We start from the raw sequence: 25,986 nt of genomic DNA, 5'->3' as shown, positions 1-25,986 counted from the left end.
AAGTGGTAAAGGGATCCATAGGGAGTCCAAGGATCCCACCAGAAAAAAGTAGAGTCTCTATTTCCTATATTGATGCTGAGAAAATTTAGAGCTTTGGGACAAAGCTTGAGAATCTTTCTGAACATCCAAGAGTAGGCATAGTTCTTTTCATTTAATGCCCAAAATGGAACTCTAGAAAGTATATGATTCACCGTAAAAAATAAAAAAAATGATATATTCTAATCTATTATATATAACTATTCTCTCGCGCTATAGCACGGATCTAGTCTTAGTATATGATAAAAGAAGAAAGAGTCTACCATTATAATCAAACTATATATATATATAATGAAGGAGGCATAACCTACCATTATGATTAAATATCAAACATAGTCTATTATTCTATATTAATACTGTACATATAATAATATATATATATACTTAGATTAAATTCAAATAAATTAAACATAACTTTAAAATGACCTTAACTGATGATAGATTGGGAGTCGTTCGTGGTAATAACATGTTATGAAACTACCATATACTGTAACTTGTAAGTATAAATGTGTATACGAGGCAATATTAAACTATAGAAGAGGAGGAATAAAGAGAGAGACGAAAGAGTAGGAGAAAGTTACTTATTTTTGTTTCACTTCTCTTCTATCTACATCAACGATTGACAACATATATATTAGTTAACTTAAAACTAGATAAGTACTGTAACAATATATATATATATATATATATATATATAGTGATTGATATGATAATCATTTTATCTTCTAACAGTCTTAAGCTTTTTTTTAACAAATCATCTCCAAAACTCCACAGATAACAGAAATGGTAATATTTAAAAAGTATCCTTAACTTAAATGCCGTTTTGCTTGCTTTTTTGGCTCCTCTTGGGCATAAACAGAATTCTTAGCAGCATAACCACCAACCAAACACAAAATAAAAATGTAAGCTAGTAATAAGAAAGCTTTCAAAGAAAATAATGTAGACACAGTATATTTTATTTCGCTGAGTTGGACATAACAAAAAAATAAAGAAAGAAGAAACCACAGAACAACGAAAAGATTAAAAAAAAAAAAAAAAAAGTTTAGGGTGCGTTACAAATTTGCACTAAGCTTGGAACATAAGGGACCATAAATGGGTAACACACCCCTTGTCCGTAGATTCGTCAAGAACCACTTCTTTGTAGAAATTATTTCCAGTGATGTAAGCACTGTTGCGGGTGGAAGATTTACCTCTGTTTCTATCAAGAATCACTGCAACCTTTTTCTCCTCGTCAACAAAGAAACTCATTGGACGATCAGTAATACAAAAACGAATGATTGGTTTCACATCAACAGCTAAGAACAAATTATTCCACGACACTTCATTTGGCTCAATCTTATTAGTAATCCATATCTTGACGACGGATGCACGTAATTGCTGAAATAACACCACAAGCTGCTCTTCTCTAACACTAGAAAGAGTCACAGTATCTATAACGCGAGCCTGAAAAGGTAGAGGCAAACGTGGTCCAAATCTCTCCCTTGTGAAATCAAAAGAGAGTAGGAAATCAGGGTGATTTAGTGAAATTTTTCCACAAAATGGGACCTTCTCTTGGGCATACCAGTAAGTGTTGCCCTTAAGAGACAAGCCACGATGATTACACGGAATACGCCAGTCCGGAGCGAAATCATCGGTGACCTTCCATGATGAGTTAGAGTTTAAGTTGTACATCTCAAACTCAAAAATCCGGTTGCCACTCTGGTCGAACTGATTCACAAATCTCAAAACTTTATGCTTCTTCTCCTTGTCGTATCCAAGAGCGTACTCCTTGTTTGTCCCAAATAAGGTTCCAAACAACAAGCCGCCCAGGTGAGTAGGCCTTTGGAGATGCATAAGAATAAACCGTCGCAGTGAATGACTTTAGATATGTCAACTCCATCTGCATCGAGATTACCTATACGCTCTATAGAAGATGGATAGAGGAGATCGACACTCATCAAGGAAACTCTATATTCCAACAACAACATCACCATCTCGATTCCCTTCCTCTGCTTCTTTAGAAAGCTCTCACCTTTCGTTAAAGTGTTCCAGTTTTTACAGGTCAATCGCAATTTTCCCAAACATGTCACCGGAAGCATAGAGAGCACCTCCTCCTCTATATCACTTGGAAGATCAGAGATATGTGAAAAGACTGCGTCATCCTTCGGTTTGTCATCATCATCATCATTAATCGACATCTCCTTTAACGTCTTGTCAAGAGCGTACTCCATTCCCCAACAAAGTAGTGAGACTAGAAGTGTGCGGACAGCTAACCGGCCGGTTCGTGTGGGAAACCAAACCGACGGTACGAGGATTGAGTCGTTGGTGGAGACTCTGTTATTTTGTTATTTCGTTTTTCTCTGTTTTGCAAATAAGTTGAGTTGGTCTTCCGTTGTATAAGGAGCCACTCAACCATCTTTCCCAGTTTCCCTAAGTTGTAGGATCGTGATGATCACACGACACTTGCATTTGTATTTCTTCTATTTAAACTAATGAGAAAAGCCAAAAAGAGGTAGTCTTAACTACCCAAACAAATATCGATCTTGTTGTTCTTTGAGCAATACTCTTAGCTTTGAAGAGGGACCTATCAGTGGTATCAGAGCATTCTTTTTTCTTTTTGTTCGCAATCATTTCGCTCCGACGTTCTAAACGCAAAGGGAAGCAGGTCGTGTCTCCAGAGGCCTCCGTTGAGCCGATGACAACCCACAAGGAACGATTGGAGGAGTTGGAAACATGCCAAGGATTGATGCAAGATGAGATGCAGAAGTTGAACGTGGCAATCGTGGATCTTAAGGGGGATATGGAGGATAAGCTCCAGAGAATTGAGGAATCATAGTCGCGACTACTGTAGGCGGTGAGTAATCGTGACGGGGGTGGTTCGTCGGGGTCTCGCAGTAACCGACGAACTGAGGGGAACCAAACACAGGCATCTGGTTATCAAGGAGAGCACGAGAATCCTTTTGCTACGAACCTGGACATACAACACACACCACCACGACATGTGAAGCTTGATTTGCCACGCTTTGAAGGAGGTGATCCGACAGAGTGGGTGAGTAAAGTGCATCAATATTTCGAGTACCAGGAGGTTCCAAGGAACCAAATGGTACGGTTCACATCGTTTCATCTCGACGGTGTGGCCAACCGATGGTGGCAAGCGACTGCTAAAGCTCTCTGTGATGATGGCATTCCAATCACATGGGATGTGTTTGAAAGGGAGCTATGGGCAAGGTTTGGGCCACATGAAGGGGAGAATTTTCATGAGGCACTTATGCAGCTTCGCCAAACCGGGTCGTTGAGTGAGTATCAAAAGGAATTTGAGAAGTTGCAGAGCATGATTCAGGGGTGGTCACAGGAAGCATTAGTCGGGGCCTTCATGGGTGGCCTCCACCAATCTATCTCAGACGGGATCAGAATGTTCTAGCCTAAGTCGTTACGTGAGGTGATCAATTACGCACGATTAAAAGACGGCCAATTACAGAAACAAAGGCGAGAGTCCCGTCGGCCATTCTCTCTCACGAGATCTCCTAATTCCAATGCTGGTCCAACCCCTCTGGCGGAGATTCGGCATCCAAACAACTCAAATCAGATGCCCAAGAAGCTATCATGGGAAGAATTGAAGCGTAAGAGGAGCTTGGGGTTGTGCTTCAGTTGTGATGAGAAGTATGCGCTGGGACACCGGTGTCGGAAGCCCCAACTACTACTCATGGAGGGAGGCGACGAAGACGAGGAGGAGGAGAGCGTCGTCAGGGAGACTGAAGCGGAGGAGCCGGAGATTACCATCCATGCTTTGAATGGGTGGGGAGCTTCTGATAGGCTAAGAGTGCCAATAGCTTTTGTGAAGAGGAAGCTAAAAACTAAAGGAAGAAGAGCAAGACAGTGGGGAAAGATCAAAAGTGGCTAAGAGGTCTAAACCGTGGAATCCAGTAGAAGGTTAGAGAGTTGAATAAAAGAAGCATTGTGTGTATGTACCAATGCGTTGTTGTTTCATAAAAGAGCCCTAAGAAGGGAAGTTGTATTTAAAGAACAAGCCTATGGTTTGTGGAGAATAACATTAATAATCATAAAATTTCTATCCTCTTCTTACCTTACTCTCCGCCGTCAAGGCGCATTATCTCTATCTCCCTCTTATTTCTTCTTTTCAAATCAGGTTAAGGGTTCGACCTTAACAAGTGGTGCTTTCATTGAGAGGTTCTGATGGCTCCTCAACAGTCGGCTGTCGGAAAAAACATCCAAACCGAAACGAGTGAGCTCGAGTTGTCCTCCCAGACGGCTCCGACATCTCCTTTGTTGGAACAGCGAATCGACCGACATGATTCTGACCTCTCGTTCATCAAGGAAATGCTCCAGAAGATCCTTCGCAACCAAACCCTTGGCGTCGCTCCCAACTCCGATTCCGTTCCTACCTGGTTTCACAGCCCACTCTCAGGAACTCCACCACACCAACAGACGACGACACCACAGATTGGTTCTACCAGTCAACCTACAGCGGGGATTCTTCCAAACCCAGAACAGGGATCTCACCTCAAACCGGCGCCTTTGCAGTTTTCGGCTCCTCTACCAGAGCAGCAGGCTGCGTCGCAGGATTACATACCGGAATACCCAAACCGTCAGATGGAGTTACCCTTGTTCGAAGGTAAGAGTCCTGAAGACTGGCTTTTTCGGTTAGAGAAATGTTTTGCGAATAGGGGAACACCGGAATATGCTAAGATAGATTTGGCGATATCTTGTCTTACCGGCTCCTCCGTGACTTGGTGGAGAATGGCTTATGGGAGACAACGAATCGGTAGTTGGAAGGACTTCAAGGATAAGTTCAAAGTGAGGTTCAAGCCGAGTAGAGGGTTGTCGGCGTTAGATCAGCTCCTGAGTATTCACCAGAAGGGTAGTGTGGAAGAATACCGAGAACAATTTGAGGAGATAGCAGTGGAGCTTCCTCATGTCTCTGATGATGTACTGGAGTCAGCTTTCCTCAGGGGTTTGCGCAAGAATATCAGAGACCAAGTGGTGCGTTGCAGGCCTTTCGATCTGGCAGAAATAGTGGACAATGCAAGGATGATAGAGCATCAAGAGAGTGAGAATACTAGCCTGCAACCGAGGACAGTGGTCAGGTCTTTTTATTCTCCTACACACGGCCAAGGAGCAAATTCTTCACGACCAGTGGACCATGCCCAAGGGAAACGGCCCATGGAGAACAACAAGGATCTCAAAAGAGCCACTGGGGGTACCGAGTCTCGCAACACCAACCCTTGTAGACACTGTGGTGACCGGTGGTTTCCTGGCCACCGCTGTAAGCCTCAACAGAAGCTGAAATGTCTGGAGGTAGCAGAGGATGAAGAACAATACTGTGATGCAGTCGAAGAACATCACACTCAAGAAGTGCTGGAAGCTGATGTGGAAGAGATACAAGAGTATGAAGTTCTCTCTATGAGTTCTATGTCCGGACTAACAGATGAGAAATCCATGCGTATGATGGGAAAACTAGTGGACAAGGATGTCGTGGTGTTGGTGGACTCTGGTGCCACTAGAAGTTTTGTGGATTATGGGTTGGTGAAGGAACTAGGACTTACCATTTCTACCACACGAGCTTTTGGAGTACGAGTGGGAGGTGGTAGAGTACTTAAAGGAAAAGGGAGAGTATCGGGTACATTGCTGGGGATACAAGGAGTAGAAATCATGGAGGAATTGTTGGTGATTGAGCTTGGTAGCACAGACGTGGTGTTGGGGTATTCCTGGTTAGCTACCTTGGGAGACACCAGGATAAACTGGCTGAAAAGAACTTTGAGCTGGAAGATTGGTGCGCATTGGGTGACCATTGTAGGCGATCCCTCATTAAGCAAGGAACCAATATCCCTTAGGTCCATGGAAAGAGTTATACAGCACAAAGGGGAAACCTATCTGCTAGAATTAACGACTCTGTTTGAGGGACAAGTACCACAGGACAAGAAAATTCCAGAGGTTGCAGAAATTCAGGAGTTGGTGAACAAATTCAAATCAGTTTTTGCGATGCCTCAATGTCTTCCTCCTCAACGTAACAGAGAGCACGCCATTAACCTCCAATCTGGTACTGCTCCCATCAACTTACGCCCTTACAGGTGCTCATTTATTCAGAAGAATGAAATTGAGAAACTGGTGCAAGAAATGTTGAATGCTCAGGTTATCAGACCTAGTGTCAGTCCTTACTCCAGCCCCGTTTTGTTAGTGAAGAAGAAGGATGGTGGATGGCGTTTCTGTGTAGATTACAGAGCCTTGAACAAGGCTACCATCCCGGATAGATATCCAATCCCTGTCATTGAGGAGCTGTTGGATGAGCTGCAAGGTGCAACAGTCTTTTCTAAGCTGATTTGAAGTTGGGATACCACCAAATTCGAATGAAGAGCAGCGACGTGGAGAAAACGGCTTTCAAAACGCACCAAGGTCATTACGAGTTCCTGGTCATGCCTTTTGGTTTGACAAATGCCCCATCAACATTCCAGAGCATCATGAACGACCTTTTCAGACCATACCTGAGGCGTTTTGTATTGGTGTTCTTTGATGACATTCTGGTTTATAGTCCAAACCTGCAAGAGCACTTGAAGCATCTGAAGGTGATACTTGGATTGATGCAGCAAAATCAGTTTTATGCCAATGCTAAGAAGTGTTCATTTGGTAACTCTGAAGTGTCCTACTTAGGCCATCGAATCTCAGCATCAGGAGTTGTTGCGGATCCTGACAAAGTCGAAGCAATGCTTCAGTGGCCCACACCAAAGAATATAATGGAGCTGAGAGGATTTCTGGGTTTAACAGGCTACTACCGTCGCTTCGTCAGAAACTATGGTCTAATGGCAAGACCATTAACAGAATTACTCAAGAAAGGGAAGTTTGAGTGGACACCAGACGCTACCACTGCCTTTCACCTGCTGAAGAAGACAGTGACAAGCTTACCAGTTTTGGCTCTACCGGATTTCAATCAAGAATTCACCATTGAAACAGATGCATCTGGCAGTGGCATTGGAGCGGTGTTGTCTCAGAACAAGAGGCCTATATCATTTCTCAGTCAGGCTTTCTCCTCCAAGGGCAGGGTGAAATCAGTATACGAACGAGAGCTACTGGCGATAGTGATGGCCATGTGTAAGTGGAAACATTACTTGACTGGACCAGAGTTCGTAATTAAAACCGATCAAAGAAGTCTTAGGCACTTGTTGGAACAGAAATCAGTTTCCTCAGTTCAACAACGGTGGGCAGCAAAGTTGATTGGACTCAATTATCGCATCGAGTATAAGCCAGGCGTAGAGAACAAAGTGGCAGATGCGTTATCAAGGAAACCAATGGTTGCAGAATTGAATCATATCACTCTAACGGCTCCCCTGAACCTGGATAAGGAAGCACTGTTAAAGGAGGTGAGGTCAGATACAGAGTTGGGAAAAATACTGGTCGCATTGGAAAAGAATTCGGGTGATTTCCCAGATTACAGTCTGGAGAAAGGGTTGCTGTACAAGAATGGTTGCTTAGCCCTACCAGCAGGATCTCCCTTCATTCCAAAGCTTCTGGAGCAGTTTCATGCTAGTGCAGTAGGAGGACACGAAGGGGCTTTAAAAACATTCAAGCGGCTGACTGCAGAGGTAACTTGGAGAGGAATGAGAAGGGACGTGGTGGATTTCATTCGAAAATGTCAAGTATGCCAGGAGAACAAGTATTCTACCTTGTCACCAGCAGGGTTGCTCTCATCTCTACCCATTCCTACACAGGTTTGGACTGATGTGAGTTTAGACTTTGTAGAGGGATTACCTAAGTCAAAAGGATTCAACTCAATATTGGTGGTGGTTGACAGATTGAGCAAGTATGCCCATTTCATTGCCCTTAAACATCCTTTCACAGCAAAGATAGTCGCCGAGGCATTCATTCGAGAGGTGGTCAAGCTCCATGGGTTCCCTGAACGGTTGGTATCAGACAGAGATCAAATCTTTCTCAGTAGTTTCTGGACAGAACTGTACAAATTGCAGGGAGCAACTCTGAACCGCAGTACTGCTTATCACCCTCAATCATATGGCCAAACACAAGTGGTAAACAGATGCCTAGAGACCTATCTTCGCTGTTTCACAAGTAGAAGACCTAATGGTTGGGCGCAATGGTTACCATGGGCAGAGTTCTGGTACAACACGTCGTTCCACTCCGCAATACAGAACACTCCCTTCTATGCAGTTTATGGTCATGATCCTCCAAAACTGTTGCGTTATGGTGACACTCCTACACCGAATGCAATGGTAGAAGAGTTATTGACAGATCGGGATAGCCTTTTGGTGGAACTGCGGGAAAATATGGAACTGGCTCAATACCGAATGCAGAAGGAGGCCGATAAGCATCGGAGGCACGTGGAGCTGGCAGTGGGTGAATGGGTTTATCTCAAGCTGAGACCGTACAGACAAAGCTCAGTGGCGCAGAGGAAGAATGAGAAATTGGCCCAGAGATTTTTTGGACCTTATCAGATTCTGCAAAAGATTGGTAGAGTAGCGTACAAAGTCGAGCTTCCGGCTCATAGCAATATCCATCCGGTTTTTCACGTGTCCCAGCTCAAGTTAGCAGTACCGGCTCCGTATAAAGCTCAGGCATTACCTCCGATACTCACCCCTGACCTCGAGTGGGCTACAGCACCGGAGACTCTGCTTGACATCCGCAGGTCAGTTCAGGGAACAGCAACGGAGGTGTTAGTGCAGTGGAAAGGATTGCCCTCTACGGAATCGACTTGGGAATCACTCACCAGTTTGATGGAGCAGTTTCCACACTTTGATCTTGAGGACAAGATCAGTCTTCTGCGGGGGAGTATTGATAGGCTAAGAGTGCCAATAGCTTTTGTCAAGAGGAAGCTAAGAACTAAAGGAAGAAGAGCAAGACAGTGGGGAAAGATCAAAAGTGGCTAAGAGGTCTAAACCATGGAATCCAGTAGAAGGTTAGAGAGTTGAATAAAAGAAGCATTGTGTGTATGTACCAATGCGTTCTCGTTTCATAAAAGAGCCCTAAGAAGGGAAGTTGTATTTAAAGAACAAGTCTATGGTTTGTGGAGAATAACATTAATAATCATAAAATTTCTATCCTCTTCTTACCTTACTCTCTGCCATCAAGGCGCATTATCTCTATCTCCCTCTTATTTCTTCTTTTCAAATCAGGTTAAGGGTTCGACCTTAACAGCTTCCAAGACGATGCAAGTCATGACAATCATCAATCGACAACGTGTGGTGGCTCTCATTGACAGCGGTTCAACGCATAACTTTGTAAGCGAGAGGGCGGTGAACAAATTGAACCTCACGATCACTGCGGCCAAACCATTCAATGTGCGTGTAGCAGATGGATATCCGTTGAGCTGTAAAGGGATTTATCGAACAGTAGCCATGGAGGTTGGTGGGGCTATGTTCACCGTTGATCTCTTCTCACTGCCATTAACGGGCCTCGACATTGTGTTGGGTATGCAATGGCTTGAAATGTTAGGCCCAACATTATGTGATTGGCGAGCTCAGTCCCTTGTGTTTAATTGGGATGGCGAACAAAGGAGCGTTAATGGGCTTTCGAATGGACGGATCCAACAAGCCCAAACAGAGGAAGTGGCCAAGGAGGTTAGAATGGGCCAAACCCTATTTGCCTTATCGATTCACGAAGAGAAGAATAGCGACAGCGACGCCTCCACCATGAATGACGACATGCGTCGCTTGGTCCTGGAGTTCGCCGGAATCTTCCAAACACTGGTGGAGCTACCGCCAAGCCGTACAATCGAGCACCACATCGTTCTTAAAGAGGGGTCGGATCCGGTGAATGTTAGACCTTACCGATATGCTTATTTCCAAAAGGAGGAGATCGAGAAGCAAGTTACTGCGAGAGGTACGAGGGAGGAGTAAAAAGAGATTGGAATCGCTACTATCAAGCATTCCGCACAAGGCTCCGCTACTCAATCCCCAGGTCGGCGTTCGAGGGTTCGTCAAATTCCAGGCCACCGATGGTCGTCTGCCAGAAACGACACTCCTCAACCACGTCGACCTCGTTGTTACAGGCATCGCATCATCAGGTCGTACAGCAAGCCGTTCTCGCGCCCTCCTCAACCACGCCGACCTCATTGTTACAGGCATCGCAACGTGTTTTCTCGAAACAAACAGAGGAAAGTGAAAGAAGGATGGGCATTTTATAGATTGCAAAGTGCGTGTTACCGAGGAGAGAAATAAATCAAGCCTCGGAAAACGCACCCATTAAACGACCAGTGCATTTCAAACAAAAAACGACCATCGCAAATTCATGGGTAAGCCGACCATCGCGTGTCGCACCTATATAATAAAACCGAGTTTGCTACTCATAATAAGAAAACAAGTCGACCACAGCGTGTCGCATCTGTATAATTCAAGCCGGGTCGCTTTTCGCAAATTCATGGGTAAGCCGACCATCGCGTGTCGCACCTATATAATAAAACCGAGTTTGCTACTCGTAATAAGAAAACAAGTCGACCACAGCGTGTCGCATTTGTATAATTCAAGCCGGGTCGCTTTTCGCAAATTCATGAGTAAGCCGACCATCGCGTGTTGCACCTACATAAAAAACCGAGTTCGCTACTCGTAATAAGAAAACAAGCCGACCACAGCGTGTCACATCTGTATAATTCAAGCCGGGTCGCTACTCGCAAATTCATTGGTAAGCAGACCATCACGTGTCGCACCTACATAAAAAAACTGAGTTTGCTACTCATACGGACCCACTGCTCGTATCGCGTCAATATCAGCACCAAACGAAGGAGGATAAGGGAGAAGGCACCGCGGTATGACAACTGCAAAGAAGCGAATGGGGTAAGTAACGAAAAATATATGAAGGACGTGAACAAATTACAAAGAAAGATGAACTACCAGGTGAAAAGTTCCACCCAGAAAATAAAGGGATCGCAGGATCCTCGACGACCTCCGGAACCACTTTTAAGAAAAAATAGGACCCTTCCAAATTGTGGGTCTTCCCTTTTGCCCCTTTGACGAGCAGACGGGGTCGCAAACTGACATAGTAAACTCCGGGCTTCTTATTTCTGCCAGACGCTGTTAGACGGGTAAGCTCTTCGAAATGATCAACCGAAAGTCGAATCCCCGCTCTCTTCGCCAAAATCGAGATGCCAACCGCGTTCCGGAACGTAGCCGGAGCGAACTGAGAAATCGCCATTTTTCGCTTAGCAAAATACGACATCAGAAAAGAGGGAAGGGGAAAAGTAACCCCACATTCGGAGAAAATTTTCTCTGAGAGACAAATGAACCCTTCGGGAACATCCAAAGGGCGTTGATCGCGCTCGGGGATAATAATGACGGGATCGGCCGGGAACTCGCCGATCTGAACCGCCACGAGAGCTGATTCGCGTTTAGAGGAAGACCGGGGAACGAAAGAAAGGGCATGCTCCCTGGTTCTTGAAGGGCCGACAACCGACGGGAGAGATCCATGCCTGATGATGCGATCCGCCGGAACGATTATGTCGTCAAAGTCCTCGTCGATAAGAGAAGGGATCTGGCATGGAAGGGCTGCCGAACTCGGAACCGCCACATCAGAGAAGATGTGACGCTGGAGTTCTGTCAAATTGGTGTCGTCAGAACTAGACGACGATCCCGAAGAAATATCACTACCCGTCGGATACCTTGCCATATGACGATCCGATCTAGTCGAACCACTGGAATCAGGCAAAGTGTTCTGACGAAGATGATTCGCCGCCGAAGAATCAGACGAAGTGGACCGGGGGGAGGCCATAGAAAATCTCCAGAAAACAAATATATAGACGTGCTAGGAGACGAGGGAAGAAAGTACCGGGGACGACGAGCTGAGGAAACAATCGATGGAGAGAAATGAAGCCAAGATGAAGAAGGGATGAGTATTTATAGGGTTGAAAGGAAGATTCCCGAAGAAATCATCATTACAACTCAAGGATCGAAGCGACGTTACAACTTTCGGATGTCACGCGCATCAAGGTAAACACGTGACGATGTGACCGCATTTTTCGGGAAAAGGGAAAAGCTCACGTGCGACTTTCTAATTTCCTAATATTTGTCCGCATACCCTTCAAGTGCCCGTCGTTTGCCCGCCTCGGATCCAGCTCGTCGTTAAAATCAAAGGCTCGACGCTTATACAGCAGCCAGGGGATCACTAGAGGACATAGAGTTCTCCGCATAACTACGAACTGAAGATGGGGGGAATACTGTTAGGGGTGGATTTCACCCCAACAATAGGCCCAGCCCAGAGAAGGCCGAAAAGAATTAATAGGCCAAGAAAGGTTATTTTGGTCTTTTTGGATGACAAACCGATACAGTAATCTATAAATAATGATTGTACGGCGTACGATGCCAGAAGAGAAAAGGGGAGAGGAAATTTGTACAAGAGAACCGGGTCTCGAAGTATCGATTTGACGAGCTCACAGTTCGTCAATTGTTTCCTTTTCATCATTTTATAGCTCGTCGTTATCAATTGTAGCTGACTTTTTCATATATAAAAGAGAACTTCGACCCTCTAAACACCAAACTAAAATACTCTAATTGGACCGATCTGGACATCAACAGTTACGGAGATGCTACGTGCTGGGTTGATACGACCGAGTTCTATTCCATTCTCGTCGTCGGTCTTGCTGGTGAAAAAGAAAGATGGGTCGTGGAGATTTTGCACTAACTACAGAGCTCTCAATGCTGCGACGGAAGGACCGGTTTCCGATACCAACCGTTGATGACATGCTTGATGAGCTCCACGGTGCGGAGGTATTCACCAAGCTCGACCTCACTACCGGCTATCATCAGGTGCGCGTACACTCCTCGGACATCCACAAAACGGCGTTTCGCACCCACAACGGCCATTACGAATATCTCGTCATGCCGTTTGGCCTTTGCAATGCACCGTCGACGTTTCAATCGTTGATGAACTCGATATTTCGTGAACACCTCCATAAATTTCTTCGAGTCTTTTTTGACGACAGTTTGGTGTACAGTAAGACGTGGGAAGAGCATTTGGTTCATGTCCGCATTGTTTTCGACTTACTTCAAGCTCAACAGCTTTTTGTTAAGCGAAAGAAATGCGAATTCGGTTGTGCAGAGTTGGAGTATCTTGGGCACATCATCTCTGGTGCTGGGGTTAAAGTCGACCAGAGTAAGATTTCTGCTATGATAGCTTGGCCGTCTCCTACCACCATAACGGAGCTGCGGGGTTTTCTGGGTCTCACCGAGTACTACTGAAAGTTCGTGAAGGATTACGGTCTCATTGCCCGTCCATTGACAAATTTGTTGAAGAAGGGGAATTTTGAATGGACCAACGAAGCAGAACAAGCCTTCGCAACTCTAAAAACGGCCATGACCACGACACCAATGCTGGCCTTATCGGGTTTTGTGAACACCTTTGTCATCTAGACGGATGCATCTGGTGACGGGAATTCTTGTCGTTTTGTCCCAGCAAGGTCAACCCATAGCGTTCATGAGCCAAACACTTGGGGTGGCAAAACGCAATTGGTTAACCTATGCCCGTCAGATGTTGGCCATCGTCATCGCTATTCGCACGTGGCGCCCGTACTTGTTGGGCCGTCGTTTTACGATACAGTCTGACCAGCAAAGCTTGCGTTTCGTCCTTAGGCAGCGAATCCTTACTCCAGAGCAACATAAATGGATGAGTAAGCTGGCCGGTTATGATTACGTAATCGTCTACAAACCGGGGTCCGCGAATGCCGCTGCTGATTCTCTTTCTCGCCGGTTGGATAGTCCGGTTTTGAATGCGATTTTTGTGCAACAGTCTGAGCTTTGGGATGACTTGAGGAACCTGGCATCGTTCGTTCCATATCTGCTCAGAATAAGCCAGCAAGCGGATAAATCACCAGGGCTACCATACCATCACAAGGACGGTCTTCTCTACTACAAGAACCGTGTCGTTATTCCCCCACACTCGCCATGGATTAACAAGCTGCTCCACGAGTTTCACGATACACCGGTGGTCGGTCACTCTGGGGTTTTGTGCACCTTCAAGCGGTTAGCTCCACATTTTTATTGGCCCTCTATGCACAAAATTATAAAAGAGTATATCGCAGCTTGTGACATATGCCAAAAAGCTAAGTCGGAGACTATGGCACCCGCCGGTCTATTGCAACCCTTACCGGTTCCAGAGCATCTCTGGGAGGATGTCTCCCTCGATTTTGTCGATGGTCTGCCTAAATCGGATAGCTTCACTACGATAATGGTGGTTGTTGATCGTCTCAGTAAAGCAGCCCATCTCATCGCACTTTCCCATCCATATTCCGCGAGTACAGTAGCAGCCAAGTTCATTGCCAACGTGGTGAAACTGCACAGTATACCGCGTTCCATTCTTAGTGACCGCGATCCTGTTTTTGTGAGTTCATTTTGGAGGGAGTTGTGGAAACAATCTGATACTCAGCTGCGCATGACATCGGTTTATCACCCACAGTCTGACGGTCAAACCGAGGTGGTTAACCGCTGTATCGAACAGTTTCTCCGTTGTTTTGTGCATCATCGCCCGAAACAGTGGAACGGGTTCGTACCATGGGCGGAGTATTGGTACAACATGACTTATCACGCATCTACAGGAATGTCACCATTCCAGGCTCTGTACAGCCGTCCGCCACCACCCTTGCCAGCATATGAGATAGGTTCTACAATTGTACATGAGTTGGATGAGCAGCTGCAATCCCGTGATGAGGTTCTCCATGAGCTGAAAGACCATTTGGAGAATGCTAACAATCGCATGAAACAGACAACAGATGCCAAGCGTCGTGATGTGCATTTTGACGTGGGGGATTGGGTTTATTTGCGCCTGCAGCCTTACCGTCAACAGTCGGTCTTCAAACGCACATCCCAGAAGCTTTCAAAACGCACATCCCAGAAGCTTTCACATCCCAGAAGCTTTCACTGCGCGCGTAGGACCAAGGGCCTATCGCCTTCGGTTGCCGGAGGGAAGTCGGGTCCATCCCCTGTTCCATGTCTCCAAGTTGAAGCTGCGTTTGGGTCTGAACACACCGTCAACGGGGTTCTTGCCGCCTATGCGCTCCAACGGTGAACTTCGCCTGCAACCTGAAGTTGTTCTTGCCCGACGCTCGACAAAACAAGGTCAGTCCACGATTTCTGAGTCTTTGGTTCAGTGTCGGGGGTTACCTGTTGAGGAAGCGACTTGGGAAGACACTGAACAGCTGGGACTGAGCTTTCCTACCTTGAACCTTGCGGACAAGGTTCATTTTCACGGGGGGAGTAATGATGAGACTAGAAGTGTGCGGACAGCTAACCGGCTGGTTCGTGTGAGGAAACCAAACCAACGGTACGAGGATTGAGTCGTTGGTGGAGACTCTGTTATTTTGTTATTTCGTTTTTCTCTGTTTTGCAAATAAGTTGAGTTGGTCTTCCGTTGTATAAGGAGCCACTCAACCATCTTTCCCAGTTTCCCTAAGTTGTAGGATCGTGATGATCACACGACACTTGCATTTGTATTTCCTCTATTTAAACTAATGAGAAAAGCCAAAAAGAGGTAGTCTTAACTACCCAAACAAATATCGATCTTGTTGTTCTTTGAGCAATACTCTTAGCTTTGAAGAGGGACCTATCACAAAGCTCCTCAAACACGTAACCTTCAACTCTAGATCTTCACCACTACACAAAACGTTAACCACTTTGGATGGAGGCGACTCAATGATAAGTATTGAGAGAAAGGAGCTTGATGATGAGCTGGCAGCAGAAAGGAAGAGAAGAAGAAGTTAGTAGAAGAAATAAATAGTAGTATAAATAGCTAGTAGAGTCTTTTGTAAAGATTCATCCTGCGTGATCAGATTGTGAATTTCTCCTGCGTGAGAAAAGGGAACAGAGCATGCGTGCTCTGTTGGAGAGGATAAGAGTTTGAGAACTGTAACTCGCTCTTCTTATCAGTTAGGGTTCTTGTATTCACCATTGTTAATCAATAAAAAAATATAGAGAGTTATCGATAGAGTTTATAGTTCTTAACTCTATCACTCAAGCAGCAGAAAATGAACTAGGTAGGTAAAAAAACTGCAAGCCAATCTTCTAAACCTGAGAAAGTCTCTATATTCTAAAACCAAATAAGATTAGACTTTCCCGGTAAACTAATCTTTTTTGTCACGCAAGGTGAAACCCTCTAATTGAAAAAGCGGATCCTGAGTCCACCCCTTGTATGTTTTGTTAAGTTAAAAAATTTGGTTTAATTAATTTTAACGAATTAGTTTAAATTAGTTTAATTAATTTTACGCTTTTGAAGTTAAATAAAAATCTCTTTCTGCGACCTTTACGCAATTCGCAAAGCACGACCTCTCTCTCTCTCTCTCCCTCATCTTCTTCGCGTACAGATCAATACCTAATCGTGACGATGTGGTACCTTTAGGGGTTTTTGGATCCTGATCGGAATCGAAATCGAACCGGCATGAGGCCAATCCTATTGCCGGATCCACCCAGTCTATCAACCGGCGTACTTGATATTTTCGAACATGGCGGACCCCAGAACGTCGTCAGACGCGCCGTCGTCATCGGTAACGGTTTCCCTGGCTCCGAGAATCAGTGTATCGGTCTCGTTCGTGCCCTCGGCTTGGCTGAAAATCACCTACTCTACGTGAGTTTCGAAATTTAGCATCTTACTTTCATTTCTTCAACTCTTCCCAACTAAATAATTCGATGTATGTACTGATCAGTAGGGCTTCGTATGCTTTGGTTGGGAGATTGATGATTGTTTTCGGATTTAGGACTTCTTTATATTCTACGTTCTTAGCTTGTTAGGTCTTCAATAGGAGTGAGAATTTCTTAATTTTTAGTACTTCGTTAGCATGTACTGTATGTAAATTTTTATGGAAACTAGGAATTGATGCACAGTAGCATTAGTCCTAGGTGGAGCGTGATGTTGGCGTGTACAACTACTGAATTTCGTTTAGAAGGAACACTGGTAGTGGTAGGAGTCTTTAGTTTACTTTTTGATGCATGCATATAAGACTGTTTTTTATGTGTCTTTGGCGTCTCTAGTTTCTTTGATCATCAATAGTGTTGACATTCACGTAATTTTACTTTTAAACATGATTTTTGATTCGATGAGATTATCTGTTTTTTCTTGATTCAAGCGAGTGACTAGGCCTAAAGGAGGGCTAAATGAGTGGTTGCATTGGCTCCCAGTTGGTTTTCACAAGAAGTTGGACTTTATCCTCAGGCATATTTACCTCTACTCCAGATTGATGCTTGGATCCAAACAAAGTAAATACATCACATCTGTTCCCTCGGAGAATGGTGGTGGTGTAGGTTTGGCCTCTATTCTTGAGGCTGATGTGAAGAGCATTGTAAATATGGCTCGTCAAACCTATGAAAAGTATGTAATCTTTCCGAAATTTCTTTGTGGTGCTTGTTCATTTGGACACTATTGCCTTTTTATGAGTTACAAGTAGTACTTAAGCGAATTCAAGCCTGAGTGTATGCCTTGCCTTCCTCTATCTCGAATTTCTGTTTGTCCATGGATTGGGAATCGTATTGCACATGTGGCTAAGTGATTTTATTTTCTTGTCACAGGGAAGGCCCGTTGGTAGTGATTGCATGTGGAAGAGATACAATTTCTATTGCTAGCTCGATAAGGCGTTTGGCTTCTGAAAACGTCTTCGTTGTTCAGGTATATTACAAGCTTTAACCTGTTTGTTATGTTACTAATGAAGGCATAGTGGACTTAGAAATACAATTCGAGATAATATTTTTATTTAATGGTATCTATAGGAAGAATTTTGTTCCTATATCCTCTGATAATCTAGAGAATGAGATTTGTGTCCTGGTCCTGTGAATTCTAAAATAGTGCTGTTTGGTCTTCATTTTGTAGATACAACATCCTAGATCACATTTAAATAGGTTTGACATGGTGATCACGCCTCGTCATGACTACTACCCTCTAACGCCTGAAGCACAAGAGCAGGTTCCTAAATTTATGCGGAGGTGGATCACTCCACGTGAACCTCCTCAGGATCATGTAGTAAGTACTAAATAGTAGATACCATGCTTTATGCTCAATTCTTTTCTCCATAATGTTGAAGAAATACAGTAGATTAATCTTTCTGTGGAGATTTCATTTGTAATTACCTTGAATGAACTCGCCTATTTTCAGGTCTTGACTACAGGAGCTCTACACCAGATCGATTATGCCTTACTCCGTAAAGCAGCTAGTGCCTGGCATGATGAATTTGCTGCTCTTCCAAAGCCGTTAGTTGTGGTCAACATCGGCTGGCCTAGAAGTAGGTTCTGTTTACTCTTTTAAGTTACTAGAAGGATTTCTTATATTTCCAGTATATAACTTATAACACACGAGCGTTTAAATCTCTTGAATACTGAAACTTTAACCTTTTTGCCATGGTTTTGTTTTGTCTTTCTGAACAGGTAACTGTCGGTATGGAGCAGACATCGCAAAGCAGCTAACAGACTCCATTCTTGATGTCCTTGCTACCTGTGGAAGTGTCAGAATTTCTCTTTCATACAAAACCCCTGCAAAGGTCTCTTGACACTTTTTTTCTTTTTCTACCCACGGTCATAGCTGATATTCTTCTTGAGTCTCACCTGGTACTTTACTATGCAAGCAGGTTTCAAGAGTAATCTTCAAAGAACTTGGAGATAACCCAAAAGTTTACATATGGAATGGCCAAGGTACAGACAATTCATAGCAAGCTACTGCTTCAGCTTTGTACATAAGTACAACGCAATGACAAAAGTTTCTTATGGTTGTTAAAATTCTATTTCAGAACCAAATCCGTACATGGGACATCTAGCTTGGGGTGATGCGTTTGTGGTGACCGCAGATTCTGTCAGTCTGATCAGCGAAGCCTGTAGCACCGGGTATGTAATATGCTGAGATATATCCTTTCTTTTTTCCAACAACTTAAAACTACAATCTGAGTATGCATTCTCTTCTGCAGAAAACCAGTGTATGTTGTTGGAACCGATCACTGTAAATGGAAGATTGCAGATTTCCAAAATTCTTTGAGGGATCGAGGAGTTGTCCGCCCATTTACAGGTTTCGAAGATGTAAGTATCTTTACATTGTAGAGCTATCTTTTCTCCCTTTTTTCTCCATCTAATGGATTCTGTTTAATATTAGAGAGATCTCTGGTAAGAGTTTTGTTATATTCTCTATGTCTTAGTTGATTTGGTTTTAATGGTATTTTATAGATGTCGGTAAGTTGGAGTTATCCGCCATTGAATGACACAGCAGAGGCAGCTACAAGAGTACGGCGTGAATTGGCTGCACGCGGATGGAGTTTACGGTCTTGAATTTTATACTCTCTTTGCTGTAACATTTATTTGCGGAATCACATTTTGTCCAAAGCTGGAGAAACAGAAGCCTAAGAGAATCAGATGTTGTGCAGAAAGAAAGAAAGAAAAGGTGTCGATGCCCATTTAAAAGGGTCATTTCATTTTAGTTTGCGTTTGTCGATGAGATTTGACCGTTTGAGTGTGTAAAATAAGCAAAATCTTTCAGGCATATGACCTCCTTTGTCTCAAATCGCCACTAATTTGATATATGAGTAAAATGAACATCAGGGAACTAATTTCCACAAAGATTAAAGAAATAAGACATCTTTTACTAAGGAGAAAACAAAAATACAAGGTTGTTTTTCAAGAAAAGCCAAACAACGCCGTTTTGATTTATATAACTCAAAACATCCTCAGTCTTATAGATGAGTTCAGCTTCTGTTCTCTTCTGACAATATGTACTGAACAATTCACAAACCTGCGGTCTATCTCCGAAGTCTGTTTGTGCTTGTGAACTTTGTAGTTAGTAGTCATCTGGGAAGATGAACTGAAGATCTTGGTTGTCTCTGTACACTTGAACTAGAGCTGCGGCTTTGTATACAAACAAACCAACCATGGCTGGAACTATCTGCAAGTCACAACCATTGTGGAGATTAAAAAAGTTCAAACTTGTCAAAAGACCATGTCAAAAGCAAGCGTTTAGCAGAGAAATCGGAACAAATAAACAAAGCTGAAAGTTGAAAAACCTAGCAAACAGAACTTGGAGATCCTGAAGGATATAGATATAGAAGCTGGATAAAGAATTCGACTTAAGCTCTCCGACGCTAATGTTTGGGTAAACACCGACAAGAATATACAAAAGATCCTCATCTCTAATGTTATGTGGATAAGGACGGTGAAATTTGTAAGAAGACATACTATAGATCTTTAATTTTCTGAATTTGAGGTAGATAAGCAATTAGCTTAGAATAGCTACCTGGAAGTCGAACAAGTCATTCTGGAAATACTTGTGTGAGAGTACCCACAAACCGTAAATTGCAGCTGGAATCACCAGGCGTGGAGAAGAGAGAGCCATGCCGCTGCCCCTGATGGTCCTCTCTACAAAGTCCTCAAGATCTTCACTTCTAATTCCAATCCTGAGTTCGGACAATACAAAAGCAAGAGCAATGTGAGTAACAGGAACTACTCCACGGAGAACATGACCAGACTACAGAGTTCTCAAGGTCTGTACTTTTTAGGCTTTCTCTTCCGGAAGATATCAGGAACTGCTTCACGTGAAACACCATCAGCGTATCCATACAAAAGCTGAAGGTACAAACAACTGCACTGGAATAAAATTTGGTTAGGAATACATGAGATAACATGTTGCTTAACTTATATAATACAATGTGAGTCTACCAACTAAAATAGACAACAAACCTGAAAAGAACTCCAACTGCATAACTGACCGCAGCCTGACAGAGATGACACAAACAGATATGATTATATGGTCCATTTAAAGAGACGCAGCAGAAAAAAGTGTATTGTATTGCAACAAAGTGATAAAAATGAGACAGAAAATGTGGTCTGAGTGACAGTGACAAAGATAGTTGTTATGGTTTACTATGAGTTAAGCCAAAAATGAGCCTCTCAAACACTTTTGCATCTCCATATCCCCGTTAAATACTATGCTTTTTAGGTATACTGATTCATATAATAGACCTTGCAAAGAAAGAAAAGAACACCCACTAGAGAGCTTACCTGGGCTGATAAAGCTAGTAAGCAGTATCCGCTGCCCCCGGTTCCAATTACAATTGACAAGTACATAAGCTCATGCTTCAGCTACAAAATTAAAGACGCAACACCCGAAATTCCAAAGTAAGTTCGATAACTAAACCATACAAATCAACTACGGCCATCACATACTGAACAACCATTTTCCATAATAGAGTGTTTTGTTGAATCATAAAGATTTGACTGGCAGACTAATTAAGAAACATACTGAAAGGAATAATCATACAGCTTCATATTTCAGCAAGTTAAATTTTTTCCTCCTCTCGCTGTCATCCTGTAGTGCCTGCAATCAAACCCAAAGGGTTATACGCAGTAGAATATTACTAAAATGAGACCTAGAACATTCAAAAACAGATGACCCACCTTAGCTAGAGCTTTCTTGTTTATAGGGGCGTAATCACTTTCCCAACCAATCCATTCTTGGGTTGGTTTAAGTTTCAAGAAACCACTTTCATCATCCTCATCTACGCCATCAATCAAGCTCTCCTGCATATAGAATATGTAGACATTGATAAAAAGTAACAGTTCCAAGTAGAGGATTGTCGCCATGAAAGCACAAACCAACACTAGATTTCATAAATGTGTAGAGTGACTCACAAAATTGTACATAACTGCAACAGGATCATATAACACTCGAACTATACATGTTAAGGCAATTTAATTTTAAAAGCTAGCTAGAATTACTAATGAACATTTGAAAGAAACACATATCTGATTTTACCTGAGTATCAAGTCCAAGAGTTGAAGAGGAAGCTCTATTAGAACTAAGATCAATAGATTCGAGAATTTCCCTTAACCAGAGCCTATCAGAAACCTTAGAAATGAAATCTCCATTCTCTTCTCTGTCTTTCAAGAACATTTGCAACACATCCTCCTCCACTACTAGCTCACTCACTAAAGATACAAAAAAAACACCAAAAAGACATGAAATTTCCCACAAAAGCGAAGGAACATCTGAGAAAAAAGCTTCATTTTAGATATAAAACGTAGAGGAAGAGAGAAAGAGATTGTCACCTGAGCGAGAAGCGGCGTTAATGGCGGACAAACGTGCGAAATTTCTGTTCGGTGGTTTCCGAAGAAGATACGGCGGAGGAAAGGTGCCGCCGGAAAACCGAGAAGCAGCGGGAATCAAGAGAGTCTCCATGTGGCGAGAGTGCGACGGCCTCTGTTTTTTTTTTTCCCACAAGAAGAAAGCTTATCCCCTTTTACTGATGATGGAGGAGAAACAAAAAAAAAAGTTACCAAAACGAAGACCCTTTTATTATTCATATGTTCTAGTTTCACCCCTTAAATTTACATTTACGATATTGAGTCCTCTCTATTTCGCCCCTTAACTTTTTGTTTTGTTTCACACCTGTTAAAGAAATTTTCTTTTTCTCCAATTGTTTTCTTTCCATTTTTTTATGGGGGTGATTTCGTAAATAGAAGAGGATATAAGGCCCATTATTGCAACAAAGCTTTTAACATTATAAACTTGTTAGAAAGAGAAAAGAGTAGAGGAGGAGGCGATTGCAAACTCAAGAGAAAGCTCAACTCTTTCTCCGCCGTCGTCGTCGTCGTCGTCATCGGAGAATACAGCAAAAGACCTAAAAAGATCACAGAGTTTAACCAGTTGACGGAGATGGATAAAGTAAAGATTGAAGAGATTCAGTCCACCGCTAAGAAGCAGCGTATTGCTACTCACACCCATATCAAAGGCCTTGGCCTCGAGGTTTCTCTTCTCCCTCTCTCTCTCTCTCTCTCTCTCTCTCTCTTTGGCTCTTGTAGTATGCGCTCGTATTGCTCGAAGTTTGCTTGGTTTTAGGGCTTAGTTAGGGTTTTAGGGTTTTTAAAGTTCTATGCATTTTTAGGGTTTTAAAGCTAGTTGCTTTCGTTTGGTACTCTGTGACTCTTTTCGGTTCAAGCACAACTTTTGCAAAGTCTCGACTTTTGCAAAGTCTCGACTTTTGCATCTAGATGTGTTGTTGTAGATTGCGGTATGCTTGTATTGTTCAAAGTCGTTCAGGGTTTTGGGTTCAAAGTTGTATTAAACCTTTTAGGATTTTGAAGCTAATTGATTCGTTTGGTCTGTTCCTAGACTCTTTTCGGTTCAAGCAATTCAATTTTAATTCATCTATTATGAAATATTGTACTGAAGGATGCTCTGTGCCCCGTACCTTACTTTGATGCTGCTCTTTTACTTTGGCACTGCATTGTGATTTTATTGACTATCTGTGGTTCCTTGATTGACTGTATTTTCTCAAGCATTAATGTGATCTCTTTCTATAGCTAGTAGCATCATTTTTTCGTTGCTAACATTGTGTCTCCTTTTCTAGCCAACCGGTATCCCTATAACATTGGCGGCTGGATTTGTTGGTCAACTTGAGGCTAGAGAGGCAGCTGGTCTTGTAGTGGACATGATTAAGCAGAAGAAAATGGCGGGCAAGGCTCTTTTGCTTGCTGGACCTCCTGGAACCGGCAAAACAGCATTGGCTCTTGGGATTTCCCAAGAGCTGGGAAGTAAGGTAATCTTGGATGAATTTATTTTGCATCTGCTTTATTCTATGTTTCCACATGGCTTCATCAGATACGGTTTACACTATATGAAGCATTTTCATTTTTTACTTTCAGCTTATGTTATCTGGATTGTTTCTTGCTTGCAGGTTCCATTCTGTCCAATGGTTGGATCTGAGGTTTACTCATCAGAGGTTAAGAAAACAGAGGTTCTCATGGAGAATTTTAGACGTGCCATTGGTCTACGTATCAAGGAAACCAAAGAAGTCTACGAAGGAGAGGTGTGTTGCTATTTGTGATTTTCTTTTGCTGTGTTTTTATCCAATAGTATGTCTAGCTGTTAGATTTTTGACATGTTTTCTTTGTGTTCTAGGTCACAGAGCTAACTCCAGAAGAAACTGAAAGCCTCACTGGAGGCTATGGTAAAAGCATCAGCCATGTTATCATTGCACTCAAGACAGTCAAAGGAACCAAACAACTGAAGTTGGATCCCACTATATATGATGCCTTGATTAAGGAAAAGGTCAGTTCTGTAAAATCATGTTTCAAAACCTAGTATTCTCTTATTCTGCTTGGTTTTCTAACTATGTCATTCTGTCTGGACAATTGTGGTTTAGTGAAGTTGCTGATTACCTTGTCATACTGATTGGTTTCGTGTTATTATTTTGACTTGTAGGTAGCTGTTGGTGATGTTATATATGTTGAAGCAAACAGTGGAGCTGTCAAACGGGTAGGTAGAAGTGATGCTTTTGCCACTGAATTTGATCTGGAAGCAGAAGAATATGTTCCACTTCCCAAAGGAGAGGTTCACAAAAAGAAAGAGATAGTGCAGGTTTAGCATCTATGACTTCTGCTTATCTCAAGAATTCTCCTTTCTTTGTGTAGCAGTAGTTATCATTCTTTGTTGATATCCACCTTTCTTTGATTAATGTGTATGTGTGGTTTAGTCTTAGTTCCTATGCTTATTATGACTTCTTGTTACTCTACTAGGCTGTAAACTTGTAACTTGTACATTTCTTTTAGTGTATACTCTAAATTTTCCTTCACTGTGGATAGGATGTCACGCTCCAAGATCTGGATGCAGCAAATGCTCGACCTCAAGGTGGTCAGGATATACTTTCTTTGATGGGCCAAATGATGAAACCCCGGAAGACTGAGATCACTGATAAGCTTCGGCAAGAAATTAACAAGGTAATTTTTCACTAGAACATGGTGGTTGCTTTTTGTCTGAATCTTACTTTTCCCTTGTAAGGTCTAACAATATTATATGGTATCTTTATGCTAATTGCAGGTTGTGAACCGTTATATAGATGAAGGCGTGGCTGAGCTTGTTCCGGGTGTGCTATTTATCGATGAGGTATTTTCCTTAATAAGTTTTTTCTCATTCCACCATATTGATCTTGCTTGGGACTCAAAGAGCAGTAAGCATAACATTCGTAAATTTCAAAACTTCAGGTTCATATGCTTGATATGGAGTGCTTTTCGTACTTAAACCGTGCTCTGGAGAGCTCATTATCTCCGATAGTGATATTTGCAACAAATAGAGGTGTCTGCAACGTAAGGTGAGGAGAAGCGCTAAACCTCGTTAAAAAAATTCATTTTTTGGAAGTCTTGTGAGTTTCAGTTAACTTAGTACTGTAATTTACTTTATTTACAGAGGAACTGATATGCCCAGTCCCCATGGAGTCCCTATTGACCTGTTGGATCGGTTGGTCATAATCCGGACTCAAATCTATAATCCCTCTGAAATGATACAGGTTAATCAATTGTCATTTAGTCTTTGGATTTCAATTGATTAAACAATATTCTAATAGATTTTTGATGTGGCCAGATCATAGCTATTCGTGCGCAAGTGGAAGAATTAACCGTGGATGAAGAATGCTTGGTTGTACTTGGCGACATTGGGCAAAGAACATCACTAAGGTTTGAGACTAAACAATCATCATTGCTTCTTTGATGCAAGAGTTTTTTCTGTCTTTAGTCTAAAAACCTTTCACTTTCAGGCACGCGGTGCAGCTTCTCTCTCCTGCCAGCATCGTAGCGAAAATGAATGGACGTGACAATATTTGCAAGGTACTTGTGAATCTTAGAACAATAAAGCAAATACAAAATATAAGAGTATTATATTGTTAATACCCTTGTTATTAATTTGTGGCAGGCTGATATAGAGGAAGTAACATCACTCTACCTGGATGCCAAATCTTCAGCAAAGCTATTGCATGAGCAACAAGAAAAATACATCTCATGAGAGAACAAACACTAATCATCGAACATTTTATTAAAACATTGTCTAAATTTTCTGCGGGTTCTTCGTTTTAACTTTTTTTTGTAATGCTATGACATGAAGAACTCTAGCTAATCCAATGGGATACAACTGGTTTTCTGAATTCGTAATGTTTTTGTGCATTATTTCTAGTATGAAGTTTCTTAGTTTATAAATTTTTTTGTTTGTGCTGCTAACTAATGAATACTGAGACAACAATTC

General features: G+C 42.7%; 5 protein-coding genes and 1 pseudogene across 8 annotated transcripts; 4 read left to right on the top strand and 2 right to left on the bottom strand.

The window, feature by feature from the left end:
• Positions 1–1,078: 1,078 nt before the first annotated feature.
• Positions 1,079–2,246, bottom strand: LOC147939747 (F-box/kelch-repeat protein At3g16740 pseudogene; annotated as a pseudogene).
• A 1,963-nt stretch (positions 2,247–4,209) lies between these two features.
• Positions 4,210–6,357, top strand: LOC104709277 (uncharacterized). The gene has a single exon (XM_010425919.2). It carries the CDS (start codon positions 4,210–4,212, stop codon positions 6,355–6,357), a length of 2,148 nt encoding a protein of 715 aa, XP_010424221.1.
• A 2,828-nt stretch (positions 6,358–9,185) lies between these two features.
• LOC147939746 (uncharacterized) lies at positions 9,186–9,875 on the top strand. The gene has a single exon (XM_087461014.1). It carries the CDS (start codon positions 9,186–9,188, stop codon positions 9,873–9,875), a length of 690 nt encoding a protein of 229 aa, XP_087317140.1.
• A 6,328-nt stretch (positions 9,876–16,203) lies between these two features.
• Positions 16,204–19,464, top strand: LOC104706521 (mitochondrial fission protein ELM1). The gene is made up of 10 exons (XM_010422720.3): positions 16,204–16,578; positions 17,078–17,319; positions 17,517–17,613; positions 17,815–17,964; positions 18,097–18,223; positions 18,366–18,478; positions 18,566–18,629; positions 18,725–18,818; positions 18,899–19,007; positions 19,152–19,464. The coding sequence occupies exons 1-10, from the start codon at positions 16,393–16,395 to the stop codon at positions 19,251–19,253; spliced, it is 1,284 nt and encodes a 427-aa protein (XP_010421022.2). The 5' UTR covers positions 16,204–16,392; the 3' UTR covers positions 19,254–19,464.
• A 10-nt stretch (positions 19,465–19,474) lies between these two features.
• LOC104706520 (uncharacterized) lies at positions 19,475–22,253 on the bottom strand. 4 transcript variants are annotated; one of them, XR_015564499.1, is made up of 9 exons: positions 22,023–22,253; positions 21,730–21,902; positions 21,372–21,494; positions 21,217–21,291; positions 20,976–21,056; positions 20,655–20,689; positions 20,467–20,561; positions 20,212–20,371; positions 19,475–19,863 (listed from the first exon to the last, which is right to left on the bottom strand). XR_015564499.1 is itself a non-coding variant. In XM_087463090.1 (9 exons), the coding sequence occupies exons 1-9, from the start codon at positions 22,150–22,152 to the stop codon at positions 19,759–19,761; spliced, it is 954 nt and encodes a 317-aa protein (XP_087319216.1). In that variant the 5' UTR covers positions 22,153–22,253; the 3' UTR covers positions 19,475–19,758. The 4 variants fall into 4 exon arrangements, 1 of the variants encoding a protein (XP_087319216.1); XR_015564498.1 differs by having other exon boundaries at positions 20,467–20,556; XR_015564497.1 differs by having other exon boundaries at positions 21,235–21,291.
• A 208-nt stretch (positions 22,254–22,461) lies between these two features.
• LOC104709276 (ruvB-like protein 1) lies at positions 22,462–25,940 on the top strand. The gene is made up of 12 exons (XM_087463089.1): positions 22,462–22,719; positions 23,324–23,512; positions 23,651–23,782; positions 23,875–24,024; positions 24,178–24,333; positions 24,558–24,692; positions 24,793–24,858; positions 24,957–25,063; positions 25,159–25,258; positions 25,333–25,424; positions 25,505–25,574; positions 25,660–25,940. The coding sequence occupies exons 1-12, from the start codon at positions 22,630–22,632 to the stop codon at positions 25,747–25,749; spliced, it is 1,377 nt and encodes a 458-aa protein (XP_087319215.1). The 5' UTR covers positions 22,462–22,629; the 3' UTR covers positions 25,750–25,940.
• Positions 25,941–25,986: the final 46 nt, after the last annotated feature.

This window comes from Camelina sativa, chromosome 8 (genome assembly GCF_030686135.1).
Source record: "Camelina sativa cultivar CO46 ecotype springtype chromosome 8, ASM3068613v1".
NCBI classification, from domain to species: domain Eukaryota; kingdom Viridiplantae; phylum Streptophyta; class Magnoliopsida; order Brassicales; family Brassicaceae; genus Camelina; species Camelina sativa.
The sequence above is the reverse complement of the archived record's forward strand: the minus strand, read 5'-3'. Positions and strand labels throughout refer to the sequence as shown.

Coding starts and splice junctions, on each gene's coding strand:
- LOC104706520 (XM_087463090.1), bottom strand. CDS start 22,152: ATGGAGACTCTCTTGATTCCCGCTGCTTCTCGGTTTTCCGGCGGCACC. Junction 21,903..22,022: donor TAACGCCGCTTCTCGCTCAG/GTGACAATCTCT, acceptor TTGTATCTTTAG/TGAGTGAGCTAGTAGTGGAG. Junction 21,495..21,729: donor CTCTTGGACTTGATACTCAG/GTAAAATCAGAT, acceptor TTCTATATGCAG/GAGAGCTTGATTGATGGCGT.
- LOC104709276 (XM_087463089.1), top strand. CDS start 22,630: ATGGATAAAGTAAAGATTGAAGAGATTCAGTCCACCGCTAAGAAGCAG. Junction 23,513..23,650: donor CCCAAGAGCTGGGAAGTAAG/GTAATCTTGGAT, acceptor TCTTGCTTGCAG/GTTCCATTCTGTCCAATGGT. Junction 24,859..24,956: donor GTGTGCTATTTATCGATGAG/GTATTTTCCTTA, acceptor TCAAAACTTCAG/GTTCATATGCTTGATATGGA.
- LOC104709277 (XM_010425919.2), top strand. CDS start 4,210: ATGGCTCCTCAACAGTCGGCTGTCGGAAAAAACATCCAAACCGAAACG.
- LOC104706521 (XM_010422720.3), top strand. CDS start 16,393: ATGAGGCCAATCCTATTGCCGGATCCACCCAGTCTATCAACCGGCGTA. Junction 18,479..18,565: donor CATACAAAACCCCTGCAAAG/GTCTCTTGACAC, acceptor CTATGCAAGCAG/GTTTCAAGAGTAATCTTCAA. Junction 19,008..19,151: donor CATTTACAGGTTTCGAAGAT/GTAAGTATCTTT, acceptor GGTATTTTATAG/ATGTCGGTAAGTTGGAGTTA.
- LOC147939746 (XM_087461014.1), top strand. CDS start 9,186: ATGCAAGTCATGACAATCATCAATCGACAACGTGTGGTGGCTCTCATT.